This window comes from Chiloscyllium punctatum, chromosome 7 (genome assembly GCF_047496795.1).
Source record: "Chiloscyllium punctatum isolate Juve2018m chromosome 7, sChiPun1.3, whole genome shotgun sequence".
NCBI lineage: Eukaryota > Metazoa > Chordata > Chondrichthyes > Orectolobiformes > Hemiscylliidae > Chiloscyllium > Chiloscyllium punctatum.
The window spans coordinates 74,468,288-74,485,792 of record NC_092745.1 but is presented as its reverse complement, the minus strand read 5'-3'; the positions used below and the strand labels follow the sequence as shown (position 1 = coordinate 74,485,792).

At 43.9% G+C, this 17,505-nt stretch overlaps 1 protein-coding gene across 4 annotated transcripts in view; it reads right to left on the bottom strand.

Moving 5' to 3' along the window:
• The window catches only part of ror1 (receptor tyrosine kinase-like orphan receptor 1), a 307,932-nt gene that overhangs the window by 63,035 nt on the left and 227,392 nt on the right, over positions 1-17,505 (bottom strand). For all 4 annotated transcript variants that reach the window (XM_072574049.1, XM_072574050.1, XM_072574048.1 and 1 more), the window contains exon 4: positions 11,077-11,113. In XM_072574049.1, the coding sequence (XP_072430150.1) occupies positions 11,077-11,113 (37 nt within the window). The remainder of the gene's footprint in view (positions 1-11,076; positions 11,114-17,505) is intronic.

Sequence of the window (17,505 nt, the reverse complement as noted above, 5' to 3'; positions counted from 1 at the left end):
TTTTTTTCTCTCTCTTCACAAAAAGAGCGGGAGCAGCAGAGGAAGTGACGGCAAACAGAGGGGCAGCTGGGAAGGAGAACTGTGAGTATAAATACTCACCCTTTAATCACCAACGGTCATTTGAGTGGGAGCAGCGGCCGAGGAAAAGCGAACCCGGGAGACTACAGCTAAGGTAAGACAGTTTGTTTCAAAATTACTTAACTGTAGCGGGCAGCGGAAGTGAGGTTGGAGCGCATAGCTGGGCGGGAAGGTAAGTGATTAGTATTTGAGTGGGTGTGTTCTAGACCCCAGGTTATTGACTCAGTGTTCTTGTTTTTGGAGACAAAGTGTACAGTCATGGCAGCGCAGGCGGTGGAATGTTCCTCCTGCAGGATGTTTGAGGTAGGGGTGACCACCGATACGCCTGCCGACTTCGTCTGCAGGAAATGCAGTCAGATCCTGATCCTCACCGAACGAGTTAGGGAACTGGAACTGGAACTGGAGCTGGATGAGCTGAGGATTATTCGAGAGGCTGAGAGGGTGATCGATAGAAGCTACAGGGACATAGTTACGCCGGAGAACAGAGGTAGCTGGGTAACAGTTAGAGGTGGGAAGGGGAAGAAGCAGGCAGTGCAGGGTTCCCCTGTGGTTGTTCCCCTAAAAAATAAGTACACAGCTTTGGAAACTGTTGGGGGGGGACAGCCTTGCAGGTGTAAGCTGCAGTGAAGGGGTCTGTGGCTCTGAGACTCAGAAGGGAAAGGGGGAGAAGAGGAGAGCGCTAGTTATAGGGGACTCTCTAGTTAGAGGGACGGACAGGCGGTTCTGTGGACATGGGCGAGACTCTCGGATGGTTTGTTGCCTCCCGGGTGCTAGGGTACGAGACGTCTCGGACCGTGTCTTCAGAATCCTTAAGGGGGAGGGTGTGCAACCAGAAGTCGTGGTACACATTGGCACCAACGACATAGGTAGGAAGAGGGGTGGGGAGGTCATTCAAGAGCTCAAGGAGTTAGGCTGGAAGCTAAAAGCTAGGACAGACAGAGTCGTCATCTCTGGGTTGTTGCCGGTGCCACGTGACAGAGAGGCAAAGAATAAGGAGAGAGTGCAGTTGAACACGTGGCTGCAAGGATGGTGTAGGAGGGAGGGCTTCAGATATTTGGACAATTGGACTGCATTCTGGGGAAGGTGGGACCTGTATAAACAGGACGGGTTGCACCTGAACCAGAAGGGCACCAATATCCTGGGGGGTAGGTTTGCTAGCACTCTTCGGGGGGGTTTAAACTAATTTGGCAGGGGGATGGGATCCGGACTTGTAGTCCAGCAAGTACGCTAGCTGTGTGTCAGGATGCCCAAGACTGTAGGGAGGCTGTGGAGAAGGTAGCACTGACAGGGACTACTTGCGGACACAGAGATGGGCTCAAGTGCGTATACTTCAACGCAAGGAGTATCAGAAATAAGGTGGGTGAACTTAAGGCGTGGATCGGTACCTGGGACTACGATGTTGTGGCCATCACGGAAACATGGATAGATGAGGGACAGGAATGGCTGTTGGAGGTTCCTGGTTACAGATGTTTCAGTAAGATTAGGGAAGGTGGTAAAAAAGGAGGGGGGGTGGCATTGCTAATTAGAAATGGTATAACGGCTGCAGAAAGGAAGTTTGAGGGGGATCTGCCTCTGGAAGTAGTATGGGCTGAAGTCAGAAATAGGAAAGGTGCAGTCACCTTGTTGGGTGTTTATTATAGGCCCCCCAATAGCAGCAGAGATGTGGAGAAACAGATTGGGAAACAGATTTTGGAAAGGTGCAGAAGCCACAGGGTCGTAGTCATGGGCGACTTCAACTTCCCAAATATTGATTGGAAGCTCTTTAGATCAAGTAGATTGGATGGGGCGGTGTTTGTGCAGTGTGTCCAGGAAGCTTTTCTGACGCAGTATGTAGAGTGTCCAACCAGAGGGGAGGCCATATTGGATTTGGTACTCGGTAATGAACCGGGACAAGTGGTGGGCTTGTTAGCGGGTGAACATTTTGGTGATGGTGACCACAATTCTGTGACTTTCACCTTGGTTATGGAGAGAGATAGGTGCGCACAACAAGGAAGATTTTACAATTGGGGGAAGGGAAATTATGATGCTGTAAGACAGGATTTGAGGAGCATACGTTGGGAGCATAGGCTGTCAGGGAAGGATGTGGTGGAAATGTGGAACTTTTTCAAGGAGCAGATACGACGTGTCCTTGATATGTATGTACCGATCAGGCAGGAAAGAAATGGTCGTGTGAGGGAGCCTTGGTTGACGAGGGAGGTTGAATGTCTAGTAAAGAGGAAGAAGGAGGCTTACATAAGGTTGAGGAAACAGGGTTCAGACAGAGCAGTGGAGGGATACAGGATAGCCAGAAGGGACCTGAAGAAAGGGATTAGGAGAGCTAAGAGAGGGCATGAAAAATCCTTGGCGGATAGGATCAAGGATAACCCCAAGGCATTCTATGCGTATGTGAGAAACCGGAGAATGACGAGATCGAGGGTAGGTCCGATCAAGGACAGTAGTGGGAGACTGTGTATTGAGTCGGAAGAGATAGGAGAGGTCTTGAACAAGTACTTCTCTTCAGTATTTACGAACGAGAGGGACCATATTGTTGAAGAGGAGATTGTGAAACAGACTGATAAGCTAGAAGAGATACCTGTTAGGAAGGAAGATGTGTTGGACATTTTGAACAACTTGAGGATAGACAAGTCCCCCGGGCCTGACGGGATATATCCGAGGATTATGTGGGAAGCAAGAGAGGAAATTGCAGTACCGTTGGCAATGATCTTCTCGTCTTCACTGGCAACGGGGGTGGTACCAGGGGACTGGAGAGTAGCGAATGTTGTGCCCCTGTTCAAAAAAGGGAATAGGGATAACCCCGGGAATTACAGGCCAGTTAGTCTTACTTCTGTGGTAGGCAAAGTAATGGAAAGGGTACTGAGGGATAGGATTTATGAGTATCTGGAAAGACACAGCTTGATTAGGGACAGCCAGCATGGATTTGTGAAGGGTAGGTCTTGCCTTACAAGTCTTATTGAATTCTTCGAGGAGGTGACCAAGCGTGTGGATGAGGGTAGAGCAGTGGATGTAGTGTACATGGATTTTAGTAAGGCATTTGATAAGGTTCCCCATGGTAGGCTTATGTGGAAAGTCAGGAGGCATGGGATAGAGGGAAATTTGGCCAATTGGATAGAAAACTGGCTAACCGGTCGAAGGCAGAGAGTGGTGGTAGATGGTAAATATTCAGCCTGGAGCCCAGTTACAAGTGGAGTTCCGCAAGGGATCAGTTCTGGGTCCTCTGCTGTTTGTAATTTTTATTAATGACTTAGATGAGGGAGTCGAAGGGTGGGTCAGTAAATTTGCAGATGATACGAAGATAGGTGGAGTTGTGGACAGTGAGGAGGGCTGTTGTCGGCTGCAGAGGGACTTAGATATGATGCAGAGCTGGGCTGAGGAGTGGCAGATGGAGTTCAACCCTGCCAAGTGTGAGGTTGTCCATTTTGGAAGAACAAATAAGAATGCGGAATACAGGGTTAATGGTAGGGTTCTTAGTCAGGTGGAGGAACAGAGGGATCTTGGGGTCTATGTACATAGATCTTTGAAAGTTGCCACTCAGGTGGATAGAGTTTGTAAGAAGGCCTATGGAGTATTATTGTTCATTAGCAGAGGGATTGAATTCAAGAGTCGTGAAGTGATGTTGCAGCTGTACAGGACTTTGGTTAGGCCACAGTTGGAGTACTGTGTGCAGTTCTGGTCGCCTCACTTTAGGAAAGATGTGGAAGCTTTGGAGAGGGTGCAGAGAAGATTTACCAGGATGTTGCCTGGAATGGAGAGTAGGTCGTATGAGGATAGGTTGAGAGTTCTCGGCCTTTTCTCGTTGGAACGGCGAAGGATGAGGGGTGACTTGATAGAGGTTTATAAGATGATCAGAGGAATAGATAGAGTAGACAGTCAGAAACTTTTTCCCCGGGTACAACAGAGTGTTACAAGGGGACATAAATTTAAGGTGAAGGGTGGAAGGTATAGGGGAGATGTCAGGGGTGGGTTCTTTACCCAGAGAGTGGTGGGGGCATGGAATGCGCTGCCCGTGGGAGTGGTAGAGTCAGAATCATTGGCGACCTTTAAGCGGCATTTGGATAGGTACATGGATGGGTGCTTAATCTAGGTTAGAAGTTCGGCACAACATCGTGGGCCGAAGGGCCTGTTCTGTGCTGTATTGTTCTATGTTCTATGTTCTAGTTGCATGGAGAGACATGAAAAGATGGGGCCATTGTCTTTACAGCTGAGAAGATTAAGGACATATTTAATCAAAGTATTCAAACTCTTGAAAAGGTCTTGTAGAATAAAAAAGCAGAAACACTTCCCAGTGACAGATGGTTTTTTAAACAGAAGAAGGACAAAAGTTAATTAGCCAAAAACCAAGAGGAATGATGAAAATCTCTCCATGCAGGGAGGTGTTATTGATCTGGAATGCATTGCCTGAAAAGTCATGAAAAGATTTTCAATGATAACTTCTTAAAGAGAATTGGATGAATGGTTGAAGGTGACAAATGCACTGGGCTATGGGAAACGTACGTATGTATGGCGATATGAACTGGGAGCAGAAATAAGCCATTCACCCCTCTGAGGTGCCCTTCACTATCAATGAGATCTGATATGTTAGTGTTCTGAATTCCACAGTTCCATCTACCCCCAATAACTACTGATTCCATTGCCTTAAAAGCATTCATCTACTACTGTCTGAAAAATATTCAGAGGCAGAGTTCCAAAATTGCAGAGCCCTGAGAGAAAATAAATTCTCTTCATCTCTGTCCCAAAGGGAAAACCACATTTTTAAATAGTGCTCCTTAGTGCTGGAACACATCCACAAGAAGAGACATCTTTTCTATGTCCATCTTCATGACTGTTCAGGCACTTCAATCAAATCACCCCTCACTCTACTAAACTTCAGTGGAAACAAGCCCAGTCAGTCCAGCTTTTCTGAATGAGACAATCCCTTCATTGAAAGAATCAAACCAGCAAATCCTCTCTGAACCATTTCCAAAGCATTTATATCCTTCCTTAAATAAGGAGGCCAAAACTGCACATAGTATTTGAAATGTACACAATGCCCTGTGTAATTGGAATATGATATCCTTATTTTATGTTAAATTCCTCCCATAATAAAGGATAGCATTCCAGTAGGCTCCCCAATTACTTGCTGTACTTGCACACTAACTTCTGAGACTCATACAATGGAACACCTAAATCCCTTGGAATTCTTGCTTTCAGAATTTAAATAATACATTGCATTTTTATTTTATCTGCCAAGATACATAACTTTACATTTTCCCACATGATATTCCGTTTACCAGATCTCTATCCACTCACTCAATCTATTCATACCTGTCTACAACGTTGAGGTGCCCATCACAACATATTTTCCTATCTACCTTTACCATACGAAGTAAGAAGCCTTGCTTTGATTCTAGACTTGTACTGGAGCAGCAATATGAATATTACAAAAAGACAGTATTCCAGGCTGGGCAATTCACCGATTTCTGCTGAAAGGTGTTAATTATATTAATTTGATCTGGGGACTCACCTCTGCTCATATGAATATTGGAGCAGAGTGAAAAGAGGGTATTGGATTAAATGATAAGCAAATTTATAAGTTCATAAACTTTAGTGTTTCATCCTCCACTGCCTGGGTATCGGAGTTCTTTGCTTATCTGATTTCAAATGCTCGATAAGCCAAAGTTTCTGCAAATGAAAACTGAGATGACTGAAACCATTGTCTTCAGCCTGCCTTATTCCCTCTGCTGCTGAAACTCTCACTGAAATAACTCCACAGAGGCTGGCATCCTGTCATCAAGTCAGACTTTATTTACACATGAACAGTTCTCGACAATAATATTACCTCATTCAGAGTCTCAGTATTTCTGACACTCACCCTTTTTATATATCAGCCAGGGCTTCCTGATTGGACCAAATTAACAGACCAATCAGGGAACTCATATTCTATGATGTCGAGCTGGCTGACCTCCTCAGAATCACTCCATCCTCCTGGAATTGTGCACTGTTCAGACAACAGCTGCCCTCTCATTTTCCATGTACCTCTGTTCACCCAAAATGCTGTGATGTTAGGGTCCTGGGGAGCGTTGGTGAATGAACAGATCTTGCACTGCAGGTTCATATTTCCATGCAAGTGGACTCATACATAGACAGGACAGTGAAGAAGACATTGGGTATGCTTGCCTTTATTGGTCACTGCATTGAGTATAGAAGTTGGAAGGTCATGGCACAGCTGTACAGGGCATTAATCAAGCCGCTTTTGGAATACTGTGTGCAATTCTAGTCTCTCTGCAATATGAAGAATGTTGAGAAACATGAAAGGATTCAGAAAAGATCTAGAATGATGTTGCCAGGGTTGGAGGGTTTGAGCTATAGGCAGATGCTGAATAGGCTGGGGCTACTTTCCCTGGAGCATCGGAGGCTGAGGGGTGACGGTATAGAGGTTTATAAAATCATGAGGGGCATGGATAGGGTAAATTGACAAGGCCTTTTGCCCTGGATGGGGGAGTCCAAAACTAGAGGGTATGGGTTTAAAGTGAAAGGGGAAAAGAGAGAGAAGGGACCGAAGGTGCAACCTTTTCATGCACAGGTGCATGTATGGAATGAACTGCCAGAGGAAGTGGTGGAGGCTGGTACAATTACAACATTTAAAAGGCATCTGAATGGGTACATGAATAGGAAGGATTTAGAAGGAAATAGCTGGCAAATGGGACTAGATTAGGTTAGGATATCTGGGCGGCACGGAGAAGTTGGACCACATGGTCTGTTTCCATATCTCTATAACTGACTCTGTGGTGGGGTGTTAGCTCACATTGTTTAGCTATTATTCCTATTTTTGATGGCCTATAATGGTTCCTCCTTCTCCAGCACGTGGGTTTTTAAATTTTCATTTTGGTGTTGGAGTCATACATCTCCGTCCCTACCTCTGTAATCTCCTCCCATTGTACAGTTGAGAACAGACGTGAGTCAAACAGTCAGGGCAGGCAGGGACAAGGTAGGACTAATAAATTAAACTGCATTTATTTCAATGCAAGGGGCCTAACAGGAAAGGCAGATGAACTCAGGGCATGGTTAGGAACATGGGACTGGGATATCATAGCAATTACAGAAACATGGCTCAGGGATGGGCAGGACTGGCAGCTTAATGTTCCAGGATACAAATGCTACGGGAAGGATAGAAAGGGAGGCAAGAGGGGAGGGAGGTGGGAGTGGCATTTTTGATAAGGGATAGCATTACAGCTGTGCTGAGGGAGGATATTCCTGGAAATACATCCAGGGAAGTTATTTGGGTGGAACTGAGAAATAAGAAAGGGATGATCACCTTTTGGGATTGTATTATAGACCCCCTAATAGTCAGAGGGAAATTGAGAAATAAACTTGTAAGGAGATCTCAGCTGTCTGTGAGAATAATAGGGTAGTTATGGTAGGGGATTTTAACTTTCCAAACGTCGACTGGGACTGCCATAGTGATAAAGGTTTAGATGGAGAGGAATTTCTTAAGTGTGTACAAGATAATTTTCTGATTCAGTATGTGGATGTACCTACTAGAGAAGGTGCAAAACTTGACCTACTCTTGGGAAATAAGGCAGAGCAAGTGACTGAGGTGTCAGTGAGAGAGCACTTGGGGCCAGCGACCATAATTATATTCGTTTTAAAATCGTAATGGAAAAGGGTAGACCAGATCTAAAAGTTGAAGTTCTAAATTGGAGAAAGGCCAATTTTGACAGGATTAGGCAAGAACTTTCAAAAGCTGATTGGAGGCAGATGTTCGCAGGTAAAGGGAGGCTGGAAAATGGGAAGCCTTCAGAAATGAGATAACAAGAATCCAGAGAAAGTATGTTCTTGTCAGGGTGAAAGGGAAGGGTGGTAGGTATAGGGAATGCTGGATGACTAAAGAAATTGAGGGTTTGGTTAAGAAAAAGAAGGAAGCATATGTAAGGTAGAGACAGGATAGATCGAGTGAATCCTTAGAAGAGTATAAAGGAAGTAGGAGTATACTTAAGAGGGAAATCAGGAGGGCAAAAAGGGGACATGACATAGCTTTGGCAAATAGAATTAAGGAGAATCCAAAGGGTTTTTACAAATATATTAAAGGACAAAAGGGTAACTAGGGAGAGAATAGGGCTCCTCAAAGATCAGCAAGGCGGCCTTTGTGTGGAGCCACAGAAAATGGGGAAGTTACTAAATGAATATTTTGCATCAGTATTTACTGTGGAAAAGGATATGGAAGATATAGACTGTAGAAAAATAGATGGTGACATCTTGCAAAACGTCCAGATTACAGAGGAGGAAGTGCTGGATGTCTTGAAATGGTTAAAGGTGGATAAATCCCCAGGACCTGATCAGGTGTACCTGAGAACTCTGTAGGAAGCTAGAGAAGTGATTGCTGGGCCTCTTGCTGAGATATTTGTATCATCGATAGTCACAGGTGAGGTGCCAGAAGACTGGAAGTTGGCAAACGTGGTGCCACTGTTTAAGAAGGGCGGTAAAGACAAGCCAGGGAACTATAGATTGGTGAGCCTGACCTCAGTGGTGGGCAAGATGTTGGAGGGAATCCTGAGGGACAGGATGTACATGTATTTGGAAAGGCAAGGACTGATTCAGGATAGTCAACATGGCTTTGTGCGTGGGAAATCATGTCTCACAAACTTGATTGAGTTCTTTGAAGAAGTAACAAAGAAGATTGATGAGACCAGAGCAATAGATGTGATCTATATGGACTTCAGTAGGGTGTTCGACAAGGTTCCCCATGGGAGACTGATTAGCAAGGTTAGATCTCATGGAATACAGGGAGAACTAGCCATTTGGATACAGAACTGACTCAAATGTAGAAGACAGAGGGTGGTGGTGGAGGGTTGTTTTTCAGACTGGAGGCCTGTCACCAGTGGAGCGCCACAAGGATCAGTCCTGGGTCCTTTACTTTTTATCATTAACATAAATGATATGAATGCGAGCATAAGAGGTACAGTTAGTAAGTTTGCAGATGACACCAAAATTGGAGGTGTACTGGACAGCGAAGAGGGTTACCTCGGATTACAACAGGATCTTGACCAGATGGGCCAATGGGTTGAGCAGTGGCAGATGGAGTTTAATTCAGATAAATGCGAGGTGCTGTATTTTGGGAAAGCAATTCTTAGCAGGACTTATACACTTAATGGTAAGGTCCTCGGGAGTGTTGCTGAACAAAGAGACCTTGGAGTGCAGGTTCATAGCTCCTTGAAAGTGGAGTCGCAGGTAGATAGGATAGTGAAGAAGGCGTTTGGTATGCTGTCCTTTATTGGTCAGAGTACTGAGTACAGAAGTTGTGATGTCATGTTGCGGCTGTACAGGACATTGGTTAGGCCACTGTTGGAATATTGCGTGCAGTTCTGGTCTCCTTCCTATCAGAAAGATGTTGCGAAACTTGAAAGGGTTCAGAAACGATTTACAAGGATGTTGCCAGAGTTGGAGGATTTGAGCTATAGGGAGAGGCTGAATAGGCTGGGGCTGTTTTCTCTTGAGCGTCGGAGGTTGAGGGGTGGCCTTATAGAGGTTTACAAAATAATGAGGGTCATGGATAGTATATATAGACAAAGTCTTTTCCCTGGGGTCGGGGAGTCCAGAACTATCGGGCATAGGTTTAAGGTGAGAGATGAAAAATATAAGAGAGACCTAAGGGGCAACTTTTTCACACAGAGGCTGGTACATCTATGGAATGAGCTGCCAGAGGATGTGGTGGATGCTGGTACAATTGCAACATTTAAGAGGCATTTGGATGGGTATATGAATAGGATGGGTTTGGAGGGATATGGGCCGGGTGCTGGTAGGTGGGACTAGATTGGGTTGGGATATCTGGTTGGCATGGACAGGTTGGATCGAAGGATCTGTTTCCACGCTGTACATCTCTATGACTCTATGTACAGCTCTTGGAAAACTCTACATTCTTCAAAATCTGGCCTCTACTGCAAAGTCCTTTGCACCATCATTCTGAGATGTACCTTCAGCATCATAGCACTGAGCCTTGGAAAGCCCTTCACAAACCTCAGTGTATCTCTCACTCCTTCTTTAAATCATTTCTGGAAACTTACCCCTTTCACAGTGCTTTTATCCACCTAATCAATATTGCCTTCTTCATCTTGATATCAATTTCTGTCTGATTATGCTCCTGTGATCATTTTAGGTTTTTATTAAATGTGTTAAAAGATGCATGCAAGTTGCTGTTTATTTTGCTGTGATGACCTCTATGATCAGATAGGCCATTAACCCTGAAGGTATAAGCTTAAAAGAACAGTACAATGAAACAAAGAACTGTGGATGCTGGAGAGATCTGAAACAAACAAAAACAGAATATTCTGGACAAACTCAGCAGCTCTAAAAACTAAATTAACATTTCCAGTCCAGTGACTCTTCTTCAAAAGTTCTGAAAGTGGGTCTGTGGTCTCAAAATTCTGTTCTCCACATAGGCTGCCACACCTGCTGAGTTTCTCCAGCAATTTTTGAGTTTTTTTTTGTCTTAGTAGAGCAACAGAATTACCTTGAGCAAGAAGCTTTAGGAAAGGTAGGAATTCAGGGGAGCAGGAAAGGATAAAAATTAAACTATAAAACAAACTGATTCAACACACATGTTGTGGAGTGCAGTAGTTTAAGCAGTCAGCTCACCATCACCTTGTCAAGGGTAACTAGGGATGGGCAATAAATGCTGCCCAGCCAGCGATGCCCACATCCCATGAATGAACCAAAAAAACATACAAACAGGACAGTTGAAAGTACATACTTTGCAGTATGATGTTTTTTTTAAAAAAAGCAATTCTGAACTCAATGAAGATTATCTTTTAGGTTCCATTGTCTGTGATCAATCCTTAGGCTGCACTATTTCTTTAGTGACAACCATGGACATCATATGAAATGCATCCTTGGAGTGACTTAAATCATCATAGGTGTAATGTAAAAACCTTTTTAAAGTAATGCTTCAGCTGATTATTGACAAACCCATATTATCTCTTTTGTGCTCTTTAGAAGCAGGTAACAGTACGACAAAAATATACTCACTGCGTTGCCTTTCCCGAATTTGGAGTTGGTGGGGGTCCTACAAAGGGGACAAAGAGAAAGTGTTAAAATTCGAGAGTTCAGGCATTACTCTTCGGTTGGCATTTGTGGCAAAGTGCTGTTTTTACCTGTTGCCTTGTGCTTTTATTTATACCTAAGCATAGAAAATTAAACTTTGGTAGAAAAGGATGCAGTTTATCCATTACAGATGTTTGATGGAAAATTATTTCACTGCCCAATGGACAAATAGTTAAATGTTTACCAAGTATGGAACTGAGCCACTTAGAGGCAAGAAGCTTCTGGGTTTATCCCTCGCCTGTTCTGAGTTCATGGATCAGAGTTGAGTAACGGGTTTGTTAAAATTCAATTCTGAACATGAGGCTAGAGAGGAGAGAAGGCAAAAATCAGACAGACTTCCTGTTAATCAACAGTGACTCCTGCTAAAATATGGATGGATACTGTGCAACAATCAGATGCTTCTTGAATGTGTTCCTGTGCAAACAATGATAAGATGACACCCATAATACCTGATCCCAGCTTTTATCAATGTCTTAGGAAAGGAGAGGCAGAAAATGAAGGAACGTAACAATAAGGCCCTAGAAACGTGAAAGGAAATTGCCCAATAGCCTGACCGAGCTGAGCTGATAATTAGGCTTTTCCTGCCAAGCTCTGTATGGCTGACTTCGTAAAAGAAAAATAAATTCGAGCAAAGCTTACAATCATGCCAAACAGGTAACTCCTCCACCAGATGAAGAATACATATCGGATTTAGAGTGTGCTGGAGTGATCACAGAAACCCGTTTGAGATGACTGAGATCAGCCATTTGATTCGATCCCAAGGCTCAGGTAGTTATAGCAATTGGTCGAGATCAGGTTCTAAAAACATTTTTATTGGAATTCAGGTAAACATTTTTTAATTGTTGCATTTTCTTCTTCCTTTAGTTAGCCTGTTCCAGTAATGGAGTCAAGGCTCCCATTAATGGTATCACATCAGAAAATACCATTGGTGGGGGAGTGTACAATGATTTTCTTGACTGTCCCTTGGAAGATGTTATTTCCACCGGTTTTGCTTCTTCCAGCTTGAAGTGATTCAAACGCCAGGGCTCGTGCCCTAGCTATGATGTAACACTGCTCAATGTCACCAGTCCACTCCCAACAACTCATTTTAATATTACATACAGCATTGCAATGTGCGACAGCATTCTAACAAACTATTCTCTTTCCTTTCCAGTGCAAACATATGACCTACTGTACTAGTCAATTGTATTCATGGCAGGAGTGGGGAAATGGAAGATGTAAAACTTGGGATATTTTGTGGTGGAGAACGTAGCAATCATTATTTGAGTACTCAATGACCATTGATAGTTTATACTTGTTCAACCTGTGTAAATAAGGTTGGGATTTGCAGAAAGGAGGAGCAAACTGACCAGGACACCTGAGCACAAGGAGTCATTCAAGTGCGGAAGAAAATAGGAAGATAGTTATGTTCAGGGAGCTGTATAATTAGGGCAGTAGATATTGTTTTCTGCAGCTGTGAGCAGGAGTTCTGAAGGCTGTGTTGTCTGCCCAGTGCCAGAATTAAGGACATCGCCAGTAGTTGTCATCCATGTTGGTACCCACAACATTGGTAGGACTAGAAGGGGGGTTCTGTTGAAAGACCTTGAACAGTTATGAGTTAAATTAAAAACCAGAATCTCCAAGGCAAAAATCTCTGGATTACTATCTGAGCCAAGCGCAGGGTAAATAAAGTCAGGCAGTTAACTGTGTGAAAGGTTGATGCAGGCGGAATGGGTTTTAGACATGGAGCATTAGCATCTATATAGGAAGGAGTTGTCCAGTGGGATGTGCTTCCCTAGAGTTGTTCTGGGACCAGTGGCCTGGTGAATCAAGTACCCAGGGCTGAATGAGGGTTTTGGGAGAGGGGAAATGAACACTTACAAAGCAAGGTAGCATGGCAACATTACAGGATAGCTGTTTCCATGATAACCAGAGGGACATGGAAATTACAGAGTATGCTAACATAGGAAAACAGCAGTAACTAGGGTCAAAGGGTGGGAAAAATAGGAAGAAAGACAAAGTTACTGTCTCTTTACTTGAAAAAGTATAATGGAGTCATGGAGGCAAGTTTAATAAATAATGCCTGAGACAAAAACAGGGTAGTTAGCTTAATGTTTGTTATTGGGAAAATGTTAGAGTCAATTATAAAGGACGTAATTGCAAAACATTTAGAAATACATCATGAAATGAATATCATGAATATCTGACAAATTTACTAGAATTCTTTGAGGAAGGAACAAGCAGAATAAATAAAGGGGTAGCACTGGATGTAATTTTTGGATGCTTAGAGGTATTTGACAAAGTACCACAGATTAGGCTACTTAAGTAAATAAAAGCTCATGGTGTTAAAAGTAGTATATTAACATGAATAGAGGATTGGCTAATTAATAGAAGACAGAATTGGGTACAGTGGGCATTTTCAGGAATGGCAACCTGTAACTAGTGGAGTGCCACAGGGATCAGTGCTGGGGCCACAATTATTCACAATATATATTCATCACTTGGATGAGGGAAGTGAGTGTATGATAGCTAAGTTTGTGGATGACACAGTAATGGGTGATAAGTGATGAAGATGACACAAAGAGCCTGCAGAGGGAAACACACAGGTTAACTGAGTGGGCAAAAACTTTGCAGATGGAATATTAGATTAGATTACTTACAGTATGGAAACAGGCCCTTCGGCCCGACAAGTCCACACCGCCCCGCAACCCACCCATACATTTACCCCTTACCTAACACTAGGGGCAATTTAGCATGGCCAATTCACCTAACCTGCACATCTTTGGACTGTGGGAGGAAACCGGAGCAGACCCACGCAGACACGGTGAGAACGTGCAAACTCCACACAGTTAGTCGCCTGAGGCGGGAATTGAACCCGGATCTCTGGCGGTGTGAGGCAACAGTGCTAACCACTGTGCCACCGTGCCACCCAATATAATGTGGGAAAACGTGAGGTTATTCACTCTGGCAGGAAGAATAGAAGAAGTGAATATTATTTGAAAGGGGCAATGGCAGAAAGCTCTGACACAGTGGGATTTGAGAGCCCTAATGCATGAAACACAGAAAGCTAGCAACAAAGTTCAGTGGCTATTAAGGAAGGCAAAATAAGAAGTTGGCCTTTATTTCAAAGGGAATGCAGTGAAGAAAGGGAAGTCTTGCAAAATCTGTATAAGGTACTAGTCAGACCACAGCTGGAATACTGTGAACAGTTTTAGGCCTCTTATCTCGAGAAAGGTATACTGGCACTGGAGGCAGTCCAAGAAGGCTCATTAGGCTCATCCTGGGTATGGAAGGATTTTCTATGAGAAGAGGTTGAGTACATTGAGCCTATAATAATTGGAGATTGGGAGAATGAGAAGTCACCTTGTGGAAAGATGTATGATTTTTAGGGGGACTTGACAGTGTAGGAGCAGAAAGACTGTTCTGCCTTATGGGAGAGTCTCGGACAAGAGGCCGTCATCTCAGAATAAGGTGTTGCACATTTAGATCATAGATCATAGAAAGACAAAGTTAAGGACAGTTTCTTTTCTCAGAGGATACTGAATCTGTGGATTTTTTTACCACAGAAGACTGTCAACGCTGTTTTTCATGTATATAAGTATGGAGATAAGACAGATTTTTAATCAAGGGGATCAACGGTCATATGGATAACACAGGAAAATGATGTTGGAGGATATTCAGGTCAGCCATGACATCATTGAATGGTGCAGCAGACTTAAAAGGGCTGAATGGCCTACCTCCACTCCAATGCTTTATGGTCTCAGAATCGTCATTCTGTATTTACTTATTGACAAATTAGGGACAGTTTGAGCTAAACATCGTAAGACCTAGACAGCAAGTGCCCAAACTCAACACTGGAGACTAACAACAGCTTGTATTAATATAGCACCTCAAACATGATAAGATACTCCAAGGCCCTTTACGGGAGCATTATAAAACAAACTTAGACAGCAAACCACAGAAGAGGTAATCAATAGGCTTGGTTAAATAAGGAGGATTAGAGCAATACCGTAAGAGGGAAAAACAAGATAGAAGAGGCTTGGCAACGTAATTCCAGAGATAGGCCCCTTGGCAGCTGACACCTTGGCACTGATGGTGGAGCTACTAAAATCAGTTGCGTCCGAGAGGTCAGAACTGAATGGGTGCAGATTTCCCTGAGGAACAGAAGGTGATTACCGAGACCAGGACAGATTTGAAAGCAAGGACAAAAATTTTAAAATCAAGCCATTGCTTCTATGATGCTAATGTACTTCAGCAAACTGAAAAGTGATAGGTAACTGGGACTTGGTGTGAGTTAGGATATGAGCGGAAGTTTGGATGACCTCAAGTTTAAACCGGGTACAAAATGTGAGACCAGGCAGATATATGTTGAAATAGTCAAGTTTCAAGGTAACAAAGGTAAGAATGATAAGTTGACAGAGCAGATGGGCAGAAACTGGCGTGAATCATAGAATCCCTACAGGCCCTTAGGCCCAACAAGTCCACACCTATCCTCTGAAGAGTAACCCACTCAGACCCATCCTCCACCCTATTAACCCCTGATTAATGCACCTAACTTACACATAGCTGAACACTATAGGCAATCTAGCATGGCCAATTCAACCTAACTTGCACATCTTTGGACCTGTGGGAGGAAACCGGAGCACCCAGAGGAAACCCACACAGTCATAGAGTCAAAGAGTCATAGAAATGTACAGCATGGAAACAGACCCTTCGGTCCAACCTGTCCATGCCGACTAGATATCCCAACACCATCTAGTCCCACCTGCCAGCACCTGGCCCATATCCCTCCAAACCATTCCTTTTCATATACCATCCAAATGCTTCTTAAATGTTGCAATTGTACCAGCATCCACCACATCCTCTGGCAGCTCATTTCATTCTGTACCACCCTCTGCGGGTAAACATTGCCCCTTAGGTCTCTTTTATATCTTTCCCCTCTCACCCTAAACCTATGCCCTCCAGTTCTGGACTCCCCTACCCCAGGGAAAAGACTTTGTCTATATATCCTATCCATGACCCTCAATTTTGCAAACCTCTATAAGGTCACCCCTCAACCTCCGACGCTCCAGGGAAAACAGCCCCAAGCCTGTTCAGCCTCTCCCCATAGCTCAAATCCTCCAACCCTAGCAACATCCTTGTAAATCTTTTCTGGACCCTTTCAAGTTTCACAACATCTTTCTGATAGGAAGGAGACCAGAATTGCATGCAATACTCCAACAGTGGCCTAATCAATGTCCTGTACAGTCGCAACATAACCTCCCAACTCCTGTATCCAGTACTCTGACCAATAAAGGAAAGCATACCAAATGCCACCTTCACTATCCTATCTACCTGCAACTCCACTTTCAAGGAGCTATGAACGTGCACTCTAAGGTCTCTTTGTTCAGCAACACTCCCTAGGACCTTAACATTAAGTGTATAAGTCCTGCTAAAATTTGCTTTCCCAAAATGCAGCACCTCTCATTTATCTGAATTAAACTCCATCTGCCACTTCTCAGCCCATTGCCTCATCTGGTCCAGATCCTGTTGTAATCTGAGGTAACCCTCTTCGCTGTCCACTACACCTCCAATATTGGTGTCACCTGCAGACTTACTGACTGTACCTCTTATGCTCACATCCAAATCATTTATGTCAATGACAAAAAGTAGAGGACCCAGGACTGATCCTTGTGGCACTCCACTGGTCACAGGCCTCCAGTCTGAAGAACAACCCTCCACCACCACCCTCTGTCTTCTACCTTTGAGCCAATTCTGTATCCAAATGGCTAGTTCTCCCTTTATTCCATGAGATCTAACCTTGCTAATCAGTCTCCCAAGGGGAACCTTGTCGAACACCTTACTGAATTCCATATAGATCACATCTATTGCTCTGCTCTCATCAATCTTCTTTGTTACATCTTCAAAAAAGTCAATCAAGTTTGTGAGACACGATTTCCCATGCACAAAGCCATGTTGACTATCCCGTATCAGTCCTTGCCTTTCCAAATACATGTACATCCTGTCCCTCAGGATTCTCTCTAACAACCTGCCCACCACCGAGGTCAGGCTCACCGGTCTATAGTTCCGTTGCTTGTCATTACTGGCCTTCTTAAACAGTGGCACCACGTTTGCCAACCTCCAGTCTTCCGGCACCTCACCTGTGACTATCAATGATACAAATATCTCAGCAAGAGGCCCAGCAATCACTTCTCTAGTTTCCCACAGAGTTCTCGGGTACACCTGATCAGGTCCTGGGGATTTATCCACCTTTAACCGTTCCAAGACATCCAGCACTTCCTCCTCTGTAATCTGGACATTTTGCAAGATGTCACCATCTATTTCCCTACAGTCTATCTTCCATATCCTTTTCCACAGTAAATACTGATGGAAAAT